At 40.7% G+C, this 21,086-nt stretch overlaps 1 protein-coding gene across 2 annotated transcripts in view; it reads right to left on the bottom strand.

The window, feature by feature from the left end:
- Window positions 1-20,568, bottom strand: part of AMMECR1 (AMMECR nuclear protein 1) — a 115,280-nt gene extending 94,712 nt beyond the window's left edge. For both annotated transcript variants that reach the window (XM_065915517.1, XM_065915518.1), the window contains exon 1: window positions 20,084-20,568. In XM_065915517.1, coding sequence (XP_065771589.1) covers window positions 20,084-20,556 — 473 coding nt within the window. In that variant the 5' untranslated portion in view covers window positions 20,557-20,568. The remainder of the gene's footprint in view (window positions 1-20,083) is intronic.
- Between the last annotated feature and the right edge of the window lie 518 nt (window positions 20,569-21,086).

The following is a 21,086-nucleotide window of genomic DNA, read 5'->3' as shown; positions in this document are numbered from 1 at the left end:
CTGGGTCATATGGCGGTTCTATTTCCAGTTTTTTAAGAAATCTCCACACTGTTCTCCAGTTTCTATCAAATGCTATCTCCCTGTATATGTGCCATACATTCCTGTTTCTCTGTTGAAAATTGGACATTTTAAATAATGTAACAACTTTAGAAATCTGATCCCCCCTCCAAGTTTTTTTTGTTTTATTGTTATTGCTGCTATTTGTTTGTTTAGTGACATTCTTGGAAGAATTCTGTTGTCTGTATTCCCAGTCTGTGACCACTTGAAGTCTCTGTTATTAATAACGTAGGGGTCAGCTAATAATTGGAAAGAGATTTTTCTAAAATGCCTTGTACCAACAGATATTTCACCCTTTGCAAAGGGACCCCATGCGTGTACTGTGACAGACCTTCAAAGATCTGGCAGTTTACAACTCTGCCTTAGTCTTCATTTTCTGCTTCTGCAGATTTTCAAGGTCAGCCAGAAGCAAGCACACAAAGCTTTCACAGGTTTTTCCTAGGCATGCACCCAGTCCTGCACACATGTATGGCCTTGTGGGTATCCAGGGATATATCAGAATTTTTTAAAGCTTCCTATCTCATCTCTAGATCGTTCTTTTGAATTTTTTGACCCGCCCCTTCTTTGTGCCTCCTGGTATCACTACCTCAGGCAGATGCAATGTTAAACAATTCCCCTGAATGTTTTAAAAAAAATGCCCTGAGGATAAGACTTTTCCACTGAGAAAGGATGAGTCAGGTCAAGTCCAGACAAGCCTTGTTAAAAAAAAAAAAAGACAAGCCTTGTGAATGGGGCCTTTCCATGGAGCTGCCAGATGGGTCAAATAGCTATAGTTCTATGGGAATAGGGATATTAGAGCAAGTTAACACACAAAAAAGTTTACTATTCTTGCTGAAAATCAGCTGTTTTTAATGAATAAATAAATACTCTTCAGGTTGTTATAAGCCTCTGGTTAATTTCCAGAATTCCAAAACAAGCTGATTTTGAAAACTTTTACCAGTGTTCATGCTGCTTTTTCATATGAGTAGATTTTCTGAGGTCCTTACTCCAATATTCCAAAATCCATTCTTTGAGTTTGAAAATCTTTCTGGAACTGGTGTTTCCCCAAAAGACTGTAACTTTCAGCTCCTAAAAGGCTCAGCAAAGCATATGGTATCCCTAGTGATATCTACATGTACATTTCTAGGTTAAAGTATTCATGAACACCTATAAAATTAGAAGAGAGAGAATATGATCAACCTAAATTTACATTCCATTTTACCTTTGGAGACTACAAGGAAATATGTTTTTTGGTAACAGACATGAAAAAAAGCATTTAGTCTTATCAACATTTGGCTACACTTACGTATTTTTAAAATACTTTTTCTTTTTAAGGATTCACAAATTTTAATTTTACATTATAGAACATGAGAGACTGACTTATCCAAGTCATGGTAAGACTAAAGGCACAGCATCTAATTCAATGCCTAGAGTCATAACAGATGAAAGTTTACTAAGAAAAGGTCTCAATGTATCTCTTACATGAAATGAGGAAGACAGTAATTATAAGCTCTAAATCTTGACTTTTATAAAGAACCATAAATACTTTAAAAACCCATTTTAATAGAATGTTTGCTATTTCATCATGTACAACTGACTATTTATTCTAATGTTACCAAACCAAATTACAAGTAATGAAAGTGTCTGACAACAGTAGTAGCATTGCAGTGCTGTGCTTAGTTGCTCAGTCGTGTCCAACTGTTTGCAACCCTATGGACTGTAGCCCTCCAGGCTCCTCTGTCCATGGGATTCTCCAGGCAAGAATACTGGAGTGGGTTGCCCCTGCCCTCCTCCAGGGGATCTTCCCAACCCAGAGATCAAACCCAGGTCTCCCACATTGCAGGTGGAGTCTTTACTGTCTGAGCCACCAAGGAAGCCCAAGAATACTAGAATGGGTAGCCTATCTCTTTTCCAGCAGATCTTCTGGACCCAGGAATCAAACTAGGGTCTCCTGCATTGCAGGCGGATTCTTTACCAGCTGAGGTACTCAGGATGCCCAATGGTAGCATTATCCTTATACGAAATTGTTATTGTTTAGTTGCTAAGTCATGTCTAACTCTTTTGCGACTCCATGGACCCCATGCCAGGCTCCTTTGTCCATGGGCTTCCCTGGTGGCTCAGACGGAGTCAGACAAGAATCTGCCTGCAATTTAAGAGACCCAAGTTCAATTCCTGTGTTGGGAAGATCCCCTGGAGAACAGAATGGCTATCCACTCTGTATTCTTGCCTGAAGAATTCTACAGTGGGTTATAGTCTATGGGGTCACAGAGTCGGACACAACTAAGTGACTAACACAATACTAAATTAGAAAATGTCAAACAGATTATAAGTGGTTCTTCATTTGGAGTGTTCTGGGGGTCCTGAATGAGTTTAGTTGCATATATGATATGACAACAACCTGCACATACCTTGTGTACATATGTTGTGGGGGGTATGGTGTAGAAAATTAGAATGAACACAAAGTTTTCCACATAACTTCCTTGCCCCACTTAAAGTAGCACCCAGAATTGTACATGGGAATTTGGGTTTGAGGGTCATGCTGCAAGGGCAGAGAGTCGCACTGCTGAAAGAAAAATGTTGAGTATCACTGACAGTTTCTGAAACACAGTAAGAGTGACTACAAGTTATTAAAATCTTTTCCGAGTAAAGCAACTTAAGTTGACCAAATCCTCAATATAGAGGAATTCACTCATAAAATGCAACAATGATAAGTAGTCTCAGTGCTATTTATGATGTTACTGTTCAGTTTCACTGTTCTAGCCTATACATATTTTTATAAACCATCATGAACATGTGACAAAGGCATATAACATGGTAAGTTTTCACCATGTATCTTCAGAATTCATGGACTTAGAATCCACAACTTTAGGAATTTATGAGCAACCATTATAGTCGTTGATTAAATAATTTGTCATTTTGCCAACACATTAAAGAGTTTGAATCTTGTGTACTTTAAGGCTAATATGTGTGAATGAGTTGCTAAGTTAGTAAGTCTATCCCATCATCCAATTATGCTTTGGATGTTTTCTTTGCATTGTAAACTACAAAATAAATCAGGAAGTTATTAAAAAATTGTTTTTTAAAAAAATGGCCCCCAAAATAAAGCAAATTTCTACTGCTGATGATTAATGTAAGGAAATGGTTTAAGAGTCATAAAGCAGTGTTGGTTGTTAGCCAGAAGATATTAATCTGGATAAGTTAAAGACTAATGTCTTCAATTCAGCTTTGACTCAGATCTATGACATAAACAAGTCTGCCATAAAACATTTTATGAGGGAAATTACATGCTAAAATATTATTTGTGCTTTCAGGATAATTCATAATCCCTTGGGTCAGGCTTCTTCAAATCTGCCTCTCTTCATCTAAATTATATTAATGTGAGAATAGAAACATCAAGAATTTTCATAAAACAAATAAAGGTATCCTTTGGTTCATCAAATGTAGGATATTCAGTGTGTTTCCTGACCCTCCCAAAATACATTCTTAGGCAACAGATTAAACACTCCTGACTACAGAAATATTAGGAAAGAAAGACATGTTTATTTAAACATATGGAAACCTAGAGTGTAAAACAAAACAGTAGAAAAAATAAGTAAACAGTACCAAATAGCCTTCCAAGCACTCCAATCTTTTTTTAAATTTTCATATTGATTTCTTAAAAATTTTTACTGGAGTACAGTTGCTTTATAACATAGTATTAGTTTCTACTGTATAGCAAAGTGATTCTGCTATTTGTGTACATTCATCGCTTCTCTTTTGGATTTCCCTCTAGTTGAGGTCACCACAGAGCACTGAGCAGAGCCCCCTGATGCGCAGCTGGGCTGTCGTCAGTGACCTGGTTATACACAGTGTCAGCAGTGCACACGTGTCAGTCTCAGCCTCCCAATTCAGCCCATCCAGTACTTTCCCCCTTACTCCAATCTCCTATGAGAATGGAGTCATCAAGTCAAAGATAAGCAGGTGACTAAAGTCTGTGCCATAACTCCTTGAGAACCATAAATACACGTTCTTACCCTCCTGCATACAGCTACATGTAGCCAGGTCAGTCCCCAAATAACAAACAATATCAAATAAATCCACAAAGATCTTATGGTGCCAGTTATACACATAGAGAAAAAGATACCCACTTTAAGGTAAAGCACAGGAAGAAGCACAATGGACTATCTCACTTATTCTCTGCTTTTAAACTGCCTAGAAAACCTAGAAATCTTTGAGATCTAGCACTGCTCGGAATTCATCAGTCCACTTAAACAATGTTTAAGTACTCCTTCAAACATTAAATCCAGTTTGAAAAAGCCTAAAAGTCATAAATTCACAATCTATCTACCACCATTACTCCACCACCTCCCCAAACTGCAAACCTAGCAGGACCAGCAAATAGCTTTCTAGATAATGCAAAGTGCTTCAACACTGCTAGGATTTAAGTGGTCAAAATTCTATTATGCAGTTGCTTCCAAGCCTTCAGATATTCAAGACTACTACTTTCAAAAATGATGAAGCTCTAGAGAAAAACTATGTTGAAGAAGGGGAAGAGAATGATCTTCCTGGATTTGGGCTTCAATTTTGGGGTAGGAAAGACTGAGAATTAAAAGCATCCAGATAAATACAATAACAATTCTGAGAACAGGAAAGCACCCTGCTGGGTTGGTGCAGGTTATTCGAGTTACTAAGGGTTAATGAATGGTTATTATGGGATGGCAAATAATTATAACTCTCATGAAAAAGTGAAAGAAAGCTTCAAGACTTAAAACACTCCTTTTCTGTAAAAACTAACCTGAATTTCTCTAGGTTGAACTGAATAAAATACAGCAAAGGTTCACTTTAAAATTGGATTTGCTTGTTCTCTTGCCACATCAAAATGGAGCCTTGGTTGTGCTCTACACCATGGAGGCCACTGCCCTATTTAACATGCCTATTGTTTGAAGCCTGTGAAAAATGAAATTGGCATCTAAGTGGTTCAGCCCTGTATAAACAAAATTACCTCTCCTCCCCCTGACGAGGAAGGGCATGCACCTTTGTTAATAAAGATTTAAGCATACTAAGGGTGATCAAGGACCACCCTTGTGTGATCTGTCCAACGAAATCACTGGATTCCATTTGGCCTCCTACCCTACTGTGTGGCAGGGATCTGTGATCACCTGCATAGGCCAAAATCCATCCTTCTTCAAAAACATTTCACTACCACTATTTTCTTTTCACATCTGGTGTTTCTTCACTTTGCTATAGTAATAGATAATTCAAGTTACAGATTATTCATAATTCAAGGCTATGACATAAGGGAGAGCTCATTTACTTACAAACATAAACTGACTACATAGAGAACACTGTTCATGAGCATTGTGCTCATGTATTTTTTTTCCTTTATTTCCTGAGTATGCTGGCACAATGTTCATGTTTATGTGGCTAAAACCTGTCAGAGACAGTCTCATAGTTTCAAAATAATTTCCTTATATTCTGAATATATTCTCAAGAATAAAAAAAAGTGAGTTACTAAAATAAAATTTTACAGTGATCACTGAAGAAGAATTTGGGGGTTCTAAACCTGTAACTTAGTGCAATTAAAGACAAATTATCAACAAAAGACTGAGAATTTTGCTCTTTTGTATTCAAAGGGCAATTGTTCAGCATAAAATAAAAATATGCTGTTCTATTATAATTCAGGAAACTATTTTAGAACTTTGTTTCTAAATAATACTATAAAACCTTTAGTGATTTTGCTTATATAGTTTGTGTCTCAACAGTTGTAGCATTCTTGAGTAGGGCATGTTAAGAACCATAAGGAATACACCCACTAGACTAATCTAAAGCTAACTTAACAAATGACATCATTCAATAGTTAGTACACAATCCCCCTATAATTATAACTCCCAGTACCTACCTTATGAGGGTTACATTTGCAATATCCAAGTTAAAATTTCTTCATTAATTTAGGGAGAAAAAAATGGCTTACAGTCATTTAATTCCATAATAATTAATTTTTTCAATTATATAATATTTGTGGCTATTCAGTTTTCCCAGCTTCATGTTTGAGACACTGAAGTTTGGAAGAAAAAAAGAACACTGAACATAAAAGACACTCGGGCAAAGGATGATAACTAATGTTAATCTAACTGACTTATGCTGAATGTTTATTGATGAATGAAAGCACTTTGTGTACACAGCAGACTCCTACTTGTGTTATTTCCTAGTCTCTTGTCCAGGCTTCATGACATTCAAGACATTAAAGAAGCTGCTGAGGCATCATTAACTGGACAAAAGGGAAACTTTACCAAGAAAGAGGCAATTCACAAGCCATTAATAGTTTAAAATTGTCAACTGGCAGACTTTCATTTCCAAATGCTTGAATTATAGCAACAGTACCCTGATGCATCTCCTTTCTTGCTAGGATCTCCCCCACTTCAATCTACCTTTGCGGCATCCATTGACTACTGTCTAGTGCTTATTCTGACCTCTGTATCTTTAAACTGATTCTCTGTCTAGAATGCTTGATCTATCTACGAAAAAGGTCTACCCAGCCTGGATGCTACTTTGTCCACGAAGCCCTCCTACATAACCCCAGCTCACATTCATTTTTGTCCAAACTCCTCCAGACCTCATTGTTTCCATCATTCATTTGGCCATTATGTCATATGTGACTTCATTATTTGTTTCCTGAATCTTGTCTCCTCAATATGACTGCAAGCCTTTTAAAGGCAGGAAGTATGGCTTATGCCTGTTTTCTAGATCACTCACCCACACCCAAAAAGGAGGCTACCACAGTGTTCCGCCCACAACACTTATATCACTTGTTGAATGGAAATATTAGAATTAACCATAATATGAAGAGTAGTACTAGCTTAGAATAAGAGATAAGTTTTGATGTAAAACATACTGTCTTAAGATAATGCTGGCAAATAAATCTTGAAGCTTAAACAAATATTCATTTTTAAATGTCTATAAGCAAAGGGATAATCATGGTGAAAATTCCATTTTCTCCTTTAGAAGTGCAAAAGCACCTCTAAATGAAAGAAGCTAGAAACTTCAAAACCCAAATTAATGCATTATAATTCAGTAATGCTATTAAAAACGTCTGTACCTCTGCTAATGATAAAGAACCTCATATAGTTGTGTAGACAACGGAGCAAATAAACAACTTTGAAAACCCCTGACTTGACCATATCCATTATTTCACAGATGCTGTTACACTTGATCTTAGCCAAAAGGCCGCGAAGTGATTCACAGATGCTATTAACACATTAAGAAGTGAGCTTTCCGTTAGAAACAAGTGTGTACATTATAAGACAACATTTCAAGAAGTGCTTAACTAGTATATACACAAACATATGGACTGAAATGCCTTACTTATCCTATGAAGCAAGATGTCTTCCAATTTTCAGTCTCTCTAGAAAACACATTTTCTAAGAAAATCAGGATTAACTGTCAAAACTAAGGTTCTTCAATGCCTTGGTCCCACCCTCCACCTTTAAAAGTGGGTGAACAAGGGCCAAACTCCTACCTGTCACAGATGTTTCCTTATATTATTATTAGCAAATTCATTAGAAAGCCCTAAAAAAATAGAAGATGAGATAATAAGCCAAGAGGAAAGCTAGAAAATCAAGCTCTGTTTGAATACAGGGAGTCAGTATTTGTTCTTGTTCAGTCGCTCAGTCATGGCCGACTCTCTGTGACCCCATGGACTGCATGCAGCATGCCAGGCTTCCCTGTCCTTCACCATCTCCCGGAGTTTGCTCAAACTCATGTCAATTGATTCAGTGAAGCCATCCAACCATCTCATCTTCTGTTGTCCCCTTCCTCTCCTGCCTTCAATCTTTCCCAGCATCAGGGTCTTTCCTAGTCAATCAGCTCTTCCCATCAGGTGGCCAAAGTACTGGAGCTTCAGCTTCAGCATCAGTCCTTCCAATGAATATTCATGACTGATTTCCTTTAGGATAGACTGGTTGGATCTCCTTGCAGTCCAAGGGACTCTCAAGAGTCTTCTCCAACACCACAGTTCAAGAGCATCAATTCTTCAGCATTCAGCCTTCTTTACAGTCCAACTCTCACAATCGTACACGACTGCTGGAAAAACCATAGCTTTGACTAGATGGACCTTTGTTGGCAAAGTAACATCTCTGCTTTTTAATACGCTGTTTAGGTTTGTCATATCTTTCTTCCGAGGAGCAAGCATCTTTCAATTTCATGGCTACAGTCACCACCTGCAGTGATTTTGGAGTCCAAGAAAATAAAGCCTCTCACTGTTTCCTTTGTATCCCCATCTATTTGCCATGAAGTGATGAAACCAGATGCCATGATCTTAGTTTCTTGAATGTTTAGTTTTAAGCTAGCTTTTGTACTCTCCTCTCTCACCTTCATCAAGAGGCTCTTTAGTTCTTCACTTTCTGTCATTAGGGTGGTATCATCTGCATATCTGAGGTTATGGATATTTCTTCCAGCAATCTTGGTTCCAGATTGTGCTTCATCCAGCCAGGCATTTCACATGATGTACTCTGCATATAAGTAAAATAAACCGGGCGACAATATACAGCCTTGACGTACTCCTTTCCCAAATTGGAACCAGTCCGTTGTTCCATGTCCAATTCTAACTGTCGCTGACCAGAATACATGTTTCTTGGGAGGCAGGTAAGGTGATCTGGGAGTCCCATCTCTTTAAGAATTTTCCACACTTTGTTGTGATCCACACAGTCAAAGGCTTTGGCATAGTCAATGAAGCAGAAGTAGACGTTTTTCTGGAATTCTCTTGCTTTTGCTATGATCCAACAGATGTTGGCAATTTAATCTCTGGTTCCTCTGCCTTTTTTAAATCCAGCTTGAACATATGGAAGTTCTCAGTTCACGTACTGCTGAAGCCTGGCTTGGAGAATTTTGAGCATTACTTTGCTCGTATGTGAAGTCAGTGCAATTGTGCATCAGTTTGAACATTCTTTGGCATTGCCCTTCTTTGGGACTGGAATGAAAACTGACCTTTTCCAGTCCTGTGGCCACTGATGAGTTTTCCAAATATGCTGGCATATTGAGTGCAGCACTTTAACAGCATCATCTTTTAGGATTTGAAATAGCTCAGCTGGAATTTCATCACTTTCACTAGCTTTGTTCATAGTGATGCTTCCTAAGGCCCACATGGCTTCGCATTCCAAGGCTCTAGGTGAATGATCACACCATCGTGGTTATCTGGGTCATTAAGATCTGTTTTGTATAGTTCTTCTGTGTACTAGTAAAAGAAATGATAAATGCCAGGTCAAATACTAACTGAAATGCTACTAGCTTGAAATTTAACTTTTCTTAAATGGTTGTTTCTGCCTATAATGGCTTGAATCTAATTTATTCATAATTTTCAATAAGTGTGGAAAAATAAATACCTCAAAGCCTAAATTAGGCTCTCCTGCATATAGGCTTCACGCATCTCTAATATGGGTTGGTAAGATGACATTTTAAAAGATTCCAACATTCCTATGAAAACTTAGTTGCTTGAGGTAGAGACACTATTACATACCTTCAAAAATGAGCTAAACATGGCACTTATAGTTAACAGTACTATACACTTTAAAATGTGTTGATAGGATCAATCACATGTCATGTGTTTTTTACCACAATAAAAAATACTTGCTAAAATTGATATACACCTATATGATAGAAGAGGAAGTCATTAACCAAAAACAGCTGGTGCTCCGGTTATCTCTGAGAATGTAATGTACAAACTAAACCGACCATAGTGGGTCCTGTTAAGAGACAGTGGAGACAAGGTACAGTGAGCTGAACATGCTAAGTAGGATGCCTTCATATGACTGCATTCTGCATTCAGAAATTACAGCTGGGTCTCTGCTTTCATAGTATCTGTTTCATAATCTTTGTGATGGAGAATATCTGTGAGCAAGCTATATAAAAGAAACTTCCTACATCTAAGGAGAGGCTATTAATACCTAAATACATGGGCCTAAAAATAAGACACATCTGAATACCTGAGGATTTATAACTATGCTCATTGACACATCAAGAAAAAAAAAAAGGATTAATGACCAGAGAGCGGCTACATTTATCCACTTGGGCTATACTTAAGCAAAGAGTCGGACACAACTGAGCGACTAAACAAAATACTTAAGCTACTTGTCCCATGGCTCCCAAACTCACCCAGAGGCCTCAGTCTGAGGACACAATGTGAATGATTTTCAATGTGGTCTCTAGGGGGCACTCGGGGGGACCCATACACAAGTTCTCTTATGTTGTTAAACGTCATGCTGTGCATCTGTGGCTGGTAGCCATTATTTCTTTCTAACCAGAGTGCCACAACCCTTGGTCCTAAAGGAGGAATACCTAGGTTTGTATCATGTAAAATACGCCTCTTGTAGCAGTCCTGCTCCAGACACGGCACTCGGTCCCTTTATCTGCCCTGAATCCAGGTGTCACCTCATTTAACAACAATCTTATTTTCTCCTTCCCTGATTCCCACATGCCCTCTACTGCCTCCAGCTCTATGTGACTCTCTTTCTCCACAGAGCCATGCTTTCAGTGTGAAAGGGTGATTTCTGCAAAACAACTTGCTGAACAGGGCAATGGTTAGAGGAGTTCGTGGAGTGAAATATACCACAAACCACGTATCACCTCATTAGTGTCAGAGAAATAGAAAGCAGTATCATTCCCATTTGTTCTTATGGCCGGGGGGGGGGGGTTGAATTGACAAGGGTGTGGGGCAGATGGATCCACAAATTGAACAAAAATTTTTAATCACTGACTGCCTGGCCCCCTACTCCTACCATCAAAGAGCTATTTCACAAAATCAAGTACCTGGTCAAGCTATTGGGAAGATTTTGTTCTTAATACAAAAGAAGCATGAGAGTTTGTTTTAATCATGGGGAACTTGACAAAATGCATTGAAAGCAATAATCTAACACGGAAAAAAGGCCAGAAGACTTCACGAAATTCTTCTTTAGTGAATAAATCAGCAACACTGTCTTCCACTTACCATCTTTTTTTTAAAAAAAGTGAAAAAAGCACCCATCATCTAAACACTTACCTCACTGCTGTTCAAAATCAGGACGCAGAGGGTATATGTCTTACTACAATAAGGTTTGCGCTTGAAGTCTAAGTTTTACCAGTTATATAACTTATTTGCACCCCAAACTACTTACACTTAACTATGTGATTTTTAGGCTACACAAACAATACTAATGTCACAAAGAAGAAGCCCATCAATGTGACTAGCAGGGGAGCATTTCTTTGAGGCAGACACAGTGCGATGGCCTTCAGGCTGACAACACCAAAACTGATTTTTCATAAATTCCATACTATGAGAATGACTCAAAGATCCACCAGTGCCTGAAGCAAAGCTGAGAATCTGGTGTCACCACCTTGCAGCAATCTAAGATCTCAATATAAGATATGTTACTAGAATTGTGTGTAATATGCTTACAGAAAGTATATGGAATGGCAAGGCAAGCTACATAGGCAGTTAGGTCAATCTCACTACTTTCCATTACTAGAGAGCTGGTCAGCATCTTCCGGCAGGATATTGCATAATACAGTCAACTGTGCTCTCCCAGCATTGCATGTGGCTTTGGGTCACAGTGTGGATTATCTGTAAAATGAAACAGATAGGGGAAAGGCAAGAATCATCAAGACTATCACAGACCTTATTTTAAAAACTAGAATTAGTAGGCCTGTACTCAAGCAGGATTTTTCACATTTGCCCATCCACTGAAGATTGCAAAGATCACAAAGCAATATGGCTTATCCTTTCCATTGATAATAACTCTCTTTGATCAATGAGCAAGGATGCAAAACAGATCCAGTTTGATTCTTTACTTTCTAAGCTTGAGGACACAGGACCTAGAATCTAGTACCAGATAGTACTTTCTATCTTCAGAAATTTCCTTTCATCCAAAGACCTGAAACTAGAAGTTCCTGAGATGGTCCTCCACAAGGCTCTATTTTGTTGAAAGCTATGCTATGATATACATATAAGGAAATTAAAAAAAATCACTAACTGCTTTCAAACTGATAAGGCTGAAGACTGAGAAAATATATAAACATAGAGTAGGGAAACCCAACATTCTGTCAGTATTTTCACTAACAAGACAAAGCTGAAAACTATCACTGATCTCTACCCATTTCAGCAGCTCAAAGCTGCAGAGGGGGAGAAAGGGAGGTTGGAGAGATCCCAAGTGACCAACTAAATCATCACAATAGCTCTTTGCTGCTCTGTGGCTCTGTTAATTAAAAAAGAAATGACATTTGATAACTGCCAACACCTGAAATATACATATTAAAAATCTGATTTCACCTGACCAATTATTTATTTTTAGAAGACTCCTGAGAGTCCCTTGGACTGCAAGGAGATCAAACCATTCAATCCTAAAGGAAATCAGTCCTGAATATTCATTGGAAGGACTGATGCTGAAGCTAAAGCTCCAATACTTTGGCCACCTGATGCAAAGAGTTGACTCACTGGAAAATATCCTGATGCTGGGAAAGATTGAAGGCAGGAGGAGAAGGGGACAAAAGAGGATGAGATGGTTGGATGGCATCACCGACTCAATAGACATGAGTCTGAGCAAGCTCCAGGAGTTGGTGATCAACAGGGAAGCCTGGCGTCCTGCAGTCCATGGGATCACAAGGAGTCGGACACTACTGAGCAACTGAACTGATCCCCTCCCCCACCATGTTTTTTAGTGGCACCACCATTCTCCTGGTTCCTCAGACTTATGAACTCTGAATTATGTTCAAAGCCTCTCTTACATTCACCTGCCCCAGCAATGGGAATCTGGTAGATTTCCACCCATAATGCCTCTTTACTCACATGCAATTGCCTCATTTCAGGTCCTTGTCCAAAAGCTATCTCAGCTATCTTCATACTTGATCCAAATTCAATCAAACCAACATGTCTTCTACTCCTTTCTCTCAAATTAGATACAGTTGGGAATAGGTGAAAGGTGGAAGGAAGGTCCTTACACTTGAGATCAAATTTCACAGCAATTCCAACAGAGCTGTTGAACAAACTTTTCCTGAGCACAAGAATAGCTAGGCAGAGAGCCAAGAAAAGAAGAGGCAATGATGGAAGCCAAAAAACAGGTGAGCTGCTATCTTTCCACTCCTACACAAAACCTGGCCCTAGAGTGCGAGTCCCTGCCTGATAACTCCTTCCACTTCTTGATTTTCCAACCTTCCTAGATTCTCAAACTATGTCCCTGGGGTCCATTCCTTGTGCCCTCATCACCTTAAGTCTCACTGTTCTCTCTTACCTTTATGCTCCTCTTCCAATTCATCCTACATTCTAGAGGACTCATCTACAAATTCTGTTCCCTTCCTAATATGAAAAACTATAATCAGATCCAATATTTCTTATGCAGCATTCTCAGAGGGTTCCCAAGCCAAAAGGCTACTTTCCATTTCCTTGAAGTTTTATGATCTTAAGAGACCAGAGCAAGGGGAGTGGTATGGCAAATGCTGAGTGTTTAAGTTGCTGACTGAAGACAGCTGCTGGGAATCCCCAAGTGCTGTGGCAAGGGGTGTGGCGGTGACAGCAACCGGTTTGAGAACAACCAAGTAAGACTTCTAGATCTACTGTTCACAGGCTCTTACCAATAATCTCTGTGCTTCTGCCGTTTAAAAACTTGGCTCAAAAGTTGTCCTCTCCCAAAAGCCTTCTTCTTGGCCACTCCTTTATCCCATGTCATTATCATGCTTATGCACAGTATTTTTCATGTATCTAATTCACCTATAATCATCTATATATTGCTCTGTAAGCATGTTAAGTATCATATCTTAAATGACACTGTGAGCTCTGTGAGGATAGAATTATTCTTCTATTTCTCTAGTTTCCAACCACAGAACTCAGCAAAATATATATGCTAATGAGAAAAAAAAAAAAAACAGGTTTCTTCCCCCAGTGACATATAATTTCCACTCAGCTATTCAACACTAACATTTTTACAGGTGAGCAAGTTTGAAAGTATGGTACACTAAGAGCTGTAGAAAATACACCCACACTTGATAGAAAAGATGCCACTTATGGTTGGACCAAACATAAAATATGCCCCACCCAACCAACTACATTATTACACCATACTTTTTCCTTTGGGCACTTTTCTTTCTACTACATAAGCTTGTGGCTCATTTTTGCTCTTAGCAACACTGTAACGACAGAAGCTCAACTCTAAATAAGTTTACTGTTGGGAATCTACTCTTCCCACCTACACAACCACTGGCTTCCCACACTGTCTCCAGTGTCCTGTGAGCAACTGCCCAATTACTGATTGTGGAAAGACAGCTTACACACTGAAGGTCCATTCTTGGCAGCCCCTGGGTTTTACTGCTGGTCCTCATGCACTTAGCTTAATTGATTCAGAACAGTATCAAAAAGACATTATTACACAAGTTGGGGGGAAAAAAGACTATTTAAGAAAATTTAAATGTAAAAGCCCTGGTCATTGTGCTGCTTTTAAAAAGGCAAGCATGTGTGACATGGAGAGAACAGAAAAACGCCTATTGAAATAGGGAACTCTGACTAATCTCATTGCACAAGTTTTAGTGTTTCACACATATACATTCTCAAAAAGATGGTCTGTTAATGGGAAGCACAACTGACTTCCAAATTATAATAAACTGCAGTAATAGGACATAGTGTTTTAACACAATTTCAAAAAGTGTACAGTCTTTTAAAGACAACAATGTGGATGTTAGTCTGTTTCTGAGAAACACATACTTAGAGAAAAAAAACAATATATGCTTGGGCTAACCAAGTTTTCTCTTTCTCAGTAGTGGTCTTTCTTCCCACTGGACTTAGAGATCCTTCTTGGTTGCTATCGACTAACTGGGACCTGAATGCAGCACAAACACAATTCATAAGCAAGAATTATTATGAGCTAGGTTATCACTCCCTTTGGCCATATGGGGGAGAAGGTAAAATAAGCATCGAGTTTTCCTTTGTAACTAAATATACCTTGCCCTACATACACCTTTATGCATGGATGTTAAAATAATTTTGTAATTTATATTTCTATATCCTACCATTTCAGTCACTGAAGGTTTTTACAGCATAAATGACAACTGGGGGCATGCCCTGCTTTCTTTTCTGTCATAAGATAGGACACCAGATTGCCTTCCAATGGAAATAGACCTTGTTGAAAAACAACCCATATAATACCTCCCAAAATGCTCAACAATTTTTCAGACTATTATTTTCAAAGAAGAACTACACATCACGATCATTACACTAGCATAGATAAGGAAATCTATAATGGCTTAGTAGCATCATCTAGGAGAAACACACACCTTCCAGCTATTCTGGTCAGTCTTCATTCAAGAGAGACTTAACAGAAATAGTCTGTGCTTAAAATGCTGATTTAATATCATTTTGACCTGAGCTGTATTATCAAATCATCTTTCTTACTAACATGGGATAGGATCGTTACAGTTCTGATGAAACAAAGTGCCTACCTCTCATCTCCCTATAGCAACCCAATTCCTCCCAAGCACACCGACAAACAGTAATTTGACTACTGTGACAAAACAAGAAAAAGGTAATTGTTCAAACACCTGATGAGGGTCTCTGAAAATCTGCATGTCCAGGAGTGGATTTTTTTAAAAACACATTTTGTTCACTGCAATAGGGGAAAACACACTTACTGATGTTTAATAGTAAAGTATCTTTTATGTGCTCTGGTTTATACAAAATGTAGTACTGCATTAACTTCAAAGGTGGTAAGAAGATTAAAATAAAAGGTTCATGGGATGTGACATGCAACACAGTATTAAAGATATAAGACTGAATAATCCCAGTGCCTTAGCAGGATCCTTTTCTGTTTCTTTGTTAATGAGGGAAATTATTAAAATGCAATCCAGCAAGCATAAGTGTGAGTAAAAAGCTTTTAAAATCTTATTACAACATGCTATTTAGTGAGCTAATCATCAAAGCGTTTTTTTACGGGAACAGAAGGGGACTTTACTTACTAAAATCAATAAAACTCACTTAAAGATATCATATCTGAGCTGCTTTTATTCCTAAAATGTGCTCCTCACATTTAACAATTTCTGGGGAAAAAACACCCTAAAATCATACTGCAGGTTTCCAGGTAAGGGATTCCTCCCCCCAATCTCACCTCGGACTGAAACCATCCCAAGAACCTCAGACTCTTATTATGATCTTGGCAGCATTCGGTCTCCCTGGTGTAAGTTAGAAAGAACGTGATAAAGGATATTGGCATGGAAGCAGGAAGTTTTCTATTGGAAGCTGACGTGAAAAGTGCCATTCCCTTACAGTTGCTCAAGTACTTTATTCAGGTCTTCACTGCTGTCGGAACCAGTGGGGCTCAACGCGTAGTCCTGCGAACTGTAGCAGCAGCATCACCAGGGAGCTTGGTTGAAATGCAAATTCACGGCCCCACCCCAGACCGACTGAATCAGAAACTCTGGGAATGGGGCCCAGCAATTTGTGTTTTAACAAGCACTACAGGAGCTTATGAAGTAAAGTTTGAGAACCACACCTCCCCAAACTTTTCCATGTGCCTAAGAGTCACCTGGGGAAGCCTGTTAAAATGTAGATTCAAATTCGGCAGGTCTGAGATGGGGTATGTGAGCCTACATTTCGAACAAGTTCCAGGTGATGTATCTGCAGACCACAGTGCAAATGTTTTCCCAAACCAGTTGTTTACCAAAAATTACTCAGAAGGCTCATAAAATCCGAGTACCCAGGAACCACCTCACACCAAATTAATCACAATCTCAGGAGAAAGGCCTAGTCGAATACAACATACTGGTCCTCCGCCTCAGCTGCATGTCAAAAAATCACCTGGAGAGATTCTAAAAATCCTGATGCCCAGGCCTCATCCAAGACCAATTAAATCAGAATCTCTGGGGTTGGGACCCAGGCATCTGTCTTTTTAGTAATTCGTCAGTGATTCCAATGTGCAGCCAAAGTTGAGAAGGACAGTTCTGGAGTAGAACTGGCTCAACACCTGGCACAGTGGATCCCTTATAACGTTCCCATCTATAAATCTAAAGCTCTGATTGTGAATCGTAAAATGCACCTAAAATCATGTTTTCTTTAAATCATGTTTTGAACCTTAGTTCTGTGGGCACATGTGGCTGTACAACTGAGACCAAGGATTCATTCATTCATTCCTCACTCTGAACACAAATGTTACCTGTCCTCCACTGAACAGATTTCCATTCTCCTCCCAAGCCCCAGCTACTGCTACTTCTTTGTAATGAGGTAGGTACTCAAGGAAACAGCAGCAACAGTGAAGAATCTGTATCCACACAGCCTGTTCCTATAGTGACATCCTCCCCACCAAACCTGAAACTGATAGATCATGGAAATCTCTAATAACCTACTGGAGTGGAAGGGTCACTGATGAAACCGGAAATTCTAAGCCCATAAAAGGCAGATTTCACCAGTGACAGACATTTTGGCAGAAAGGTCCTGGGAAGGGAAGAAAACAGTTGCTTTCCCATAGGAGAATGTGCCACCATCGGAAAGCACATCTTCTGGTGGACAGAGACAGGACCTAAACAGCACTGCTCATAACACCATGATACTAATAACTCTGAGGTGGGGGAGCAATGTATCTACTTATGTCTTATGGCCCCCAGCACCAAGCCACACTAACAAGTACACAATGCTATTAAATATGTAAAACAGAAAGAAAATGGGTGCTGGTTACCGAGGCACTGTCAAGTGATTCTAGTTATTTCACGCCCATGATCAAACCCTGCTTTGAAGAAGTTTTCCTAAATTTTTCCATAGTCCACCTCCAAAATGACTTTAAGACAAATGAAAATAAAGATACACTCCTCTTTTCACTTAAGTGAACTTCCATTCTCCCCTTGGTCATGTTCAGTGTCTCTTCTAAATTTGTTTGGTGGAATACATGACACAGTCAAGGCCTGCTAAATGATAATAGTTATTATTCTTTCACCATTGTTGCAACATATCCACAGTGGTCAAAGGGTGTCTTATTTTTTCTGTTTAATTCCAAGAAAAAGAAATCCAGTGGGTGGGGTATTAGAGAAATAATACTTAACTATGTGTGCAAAGTAGCCACTCTTAAATGACACTTTCAAAAGCAGTTTCTGTATGAACTGGTCAAGCTCACTTTCCTTTTAAAATTCTTGTTACAGTCATTCAGTTAACCCAAACTCACTTTAAAATGTGTGAAAATAGCACCTCCTGAAAGTGTGTTCGCATATGCTTTGGAGCAATGGAGCGTGAATAGTAAAACAGCCTTTGCCAAACTCATATAACTAAATAGGAGTGAATTTTTGCAGTCCCATGACTTTGCTGAGCCAACCTATGTATCATCCCCGGACTGGCTTTAATACATCATAGACATCCAAGAGAAGGCAGAAAAGTCACAAATAAGTGACTCAACCTAATATTTCATAGACTTTTTTTTACATGGCAGTCTTTTTCAAAATGAATTCTACTTTTTAACCAAAAAGCAAATTGGCTAAGTACAGGTGTGGGTTTAGGATTTAAGCTTCTAGAATTAAAACTATGAAAGTTATCAAGATATGTAATTTGACCAAGTGTCAGTCTCTATGCTCTTTCACGCATTTCTTTATGACCAATGCCCAAAGAGGAACCAGGTCTGAAAGAAAATGCACAGACCACAGAAAAGTGGCAAAAATACAAATGAAATACATTTCAAGTATCAAAGCCAAAGAAAAACAAAACGAATTTACAATTTCCAGGATATTTTATTGCAATTTCCACTTTACATATTAAATGAATATTTTTAGACTAGGCAGAGTGTTTATACTATCCAGTCGCAGTTAATCCCCTAATCTCACAAAATGAAAAGAAGCAGTTTTAAAAGAACATCAATTTAGGTACTTACGGTATGGGGACAAGGGGCACTTGTCTTAACCAGAAAAAGGGTTGATGCTTTTCAGTATGTTTCACTGAAATTTTTCTCTATTATTTTTCCCATGGATGCTAAGTACTCATAAGAAAAACAATTACCCTCTTTGTCATTCTGCCCTTTCTTGGGCTTTACATTCCGTCTTGAGCATTTAACTCAAAAAGTCAGTTTACACTCAAGTGTACACGTTAAAAAAACAACACATGCCCCATCTCCCACACATCCAAATGGACAGGGATTAGAATTAACCTGGCTTTTAGCTGTAACAGTGTTATTTTAAACAATTTCAACCACACACTTGAAGGGTAAAATAAAAGTACAAAACCGGGGGAAACCATAGAAATTCCTACACACTTATTGTTTAACTATTTCCCGAATCGTCAAGCCTAACATGGGTTTCTTAAAAGTGAAATCGACACAAAAGCGAGTGCACGCGTAATGTACAAACTGACAGTGGCTCTATGGGGACAGCTCTCTTTGAATGAGCTATTACCCAGACGGTGGAATTAAAAAAAAAAAAAAAGATCTCACTCTTTAAATGTGAGAGAGCCGGCGGTGCGCTTCACTAGAAACACATTTTAATGGGTAAGTTCGGATAAAAATAGGTACTAAGGGAACATGTGTTTTGACAAAAAACCTCCTCCCTCCCCAGGACACAAGAAAACCCGAAGGAAAAAGATGGGTAAGCTCATAGGCTCCGGAGCTAAGTTCCATCACTGGCAGAACAGAAGTTGGATAGTTGCTATTTTTTACGCTGCAATGGGATAGTAACGCTCCATGTGCATGGTACGCGGGGCGGGAACACCGGCGGGACTTTCACTGGGGGTCAAGGAAACCCAATCCAGGAGAGGTCAACACCGTGAGGGATCCAGAGCTCCCAAACCCGGGAGATGGGGACCCGGGGTGGCGAAGGAGAGCGTCAAAACTCCTCGAAGTTATCTCAAAGAGAAAGCGAACACCTCTGGGAGTCAGCGAGCCTTCTCTCGCAACAGCACCCCTCTCCAAGTGTGGGGCGCTTTCCTCAGAGGGCAGAAAGTGCGGGGCGCCCTTACTCAGGGAGAGTGGCTCCAGGGACTCGGGGCAGCCAGAGGGGCAGGGGCAGTGGCCGGCGGGGAGGCGGACTCGTACTTTGCCTCAACTCTGAGCCCCATCCCGAGCGCAAGGGAGAGGGCGGCGGAGGGCACGGTACTCACTAGGGCTCGTTGGTGAACCGGGGGGTCCGGGGCTGCTGGTATCCGTACAGGTGACAGTAGAGCACATCGAAGCAAAAGCAGCACATCTCCGCTGACACCACCATCTTCCGGGAGCCGGGCGATGAGGACGAGGCGGCGGACGACAAGGAGGGCGAGGGAGAGGTGGCGGCGGCCGGGGTAGAAAGTAGGGTCCCCACTCCGCAGCTCGGAGGGGGCGACAGGGAGATGCCCCCGCCGCCGCCGCCGCAGCCCTGGGGGGGAGAGAGGGTACAGCCGCTGCCGCTACCTCCTCCGGCTAGACCTCCTAGCCCGTTGAGCCGCGTACCGGCGCCTCCTAGTCCCAGCTCCCCGGCTCGGCACTGGCTCTCTCCGCTGCAGTGGGAGGAGGAGGAGGCGCCACCACCGCCACCCGAGCCAGAGGGGGGCGAACTGGACAGTTTCTGCTTCTTCACCCCGCAGCAACCCGCCGCCATCTTGGAACAGTCTCCCCCACGCAGCGCTTCCGACCCATAAGTGAGGCGAGCTGGCGGCGGGGGCGAGCACGCTGCGGCCCCGGCCGCCGGGGGCGCGCCAGGGGCTCGCGGGCCACGCGCGCGCGCGCCGCTCCCTGCTCCGGCCGCCCGGCCACGCGGCCAGCCCGCGCGCGCCCCCGCTCCGGCGCGCGCCCCGCGCTTTCGCGGCTCGGCACCTCGCGCTTGTCCCGCCGGCCTCGCGCCTCCTCCTCCTCGGAGTCGAGCCTCAGCCTCGAGCCCCGCGGCCCTTCGAGGATGAGAGACGGGAAGCCCAGTAGGAAGGAAGAAGAAGAAAGCGGAGAATGGGAGGAAGGAAGGAAGTGGGCACCCCGGGGACGGAGGAGCGAAAGGGAAACTAATGGGAAGGAAGCGGGGAGAAACAAGAAAGTCCGAAGTAAGTATCCAAGTCCCAAAGTACGACTCAGTGACGGGCACTGCACACAGTGTTAGTGACACCTGAGCCAAATTAAGTGGAACCTGAGCCACCGGCC

The sequence above is a fragment of the Muntiacus reevesi genome, chromosome X (genome assembly GCF_963930625.1).
Source record: "Muntiacus reevesi chromosome X, mMunRee1.1, whole genome shotgun sequence".
NCBI lineage: Eukaryota > Metazoa > Chordata > Mammalia > Artiodactyla > Cervidae > Muntiacus > Muntiacus reevesi.
This window is presented reverse-complemented; position numbering and strand designations above follow the sequence as displayed.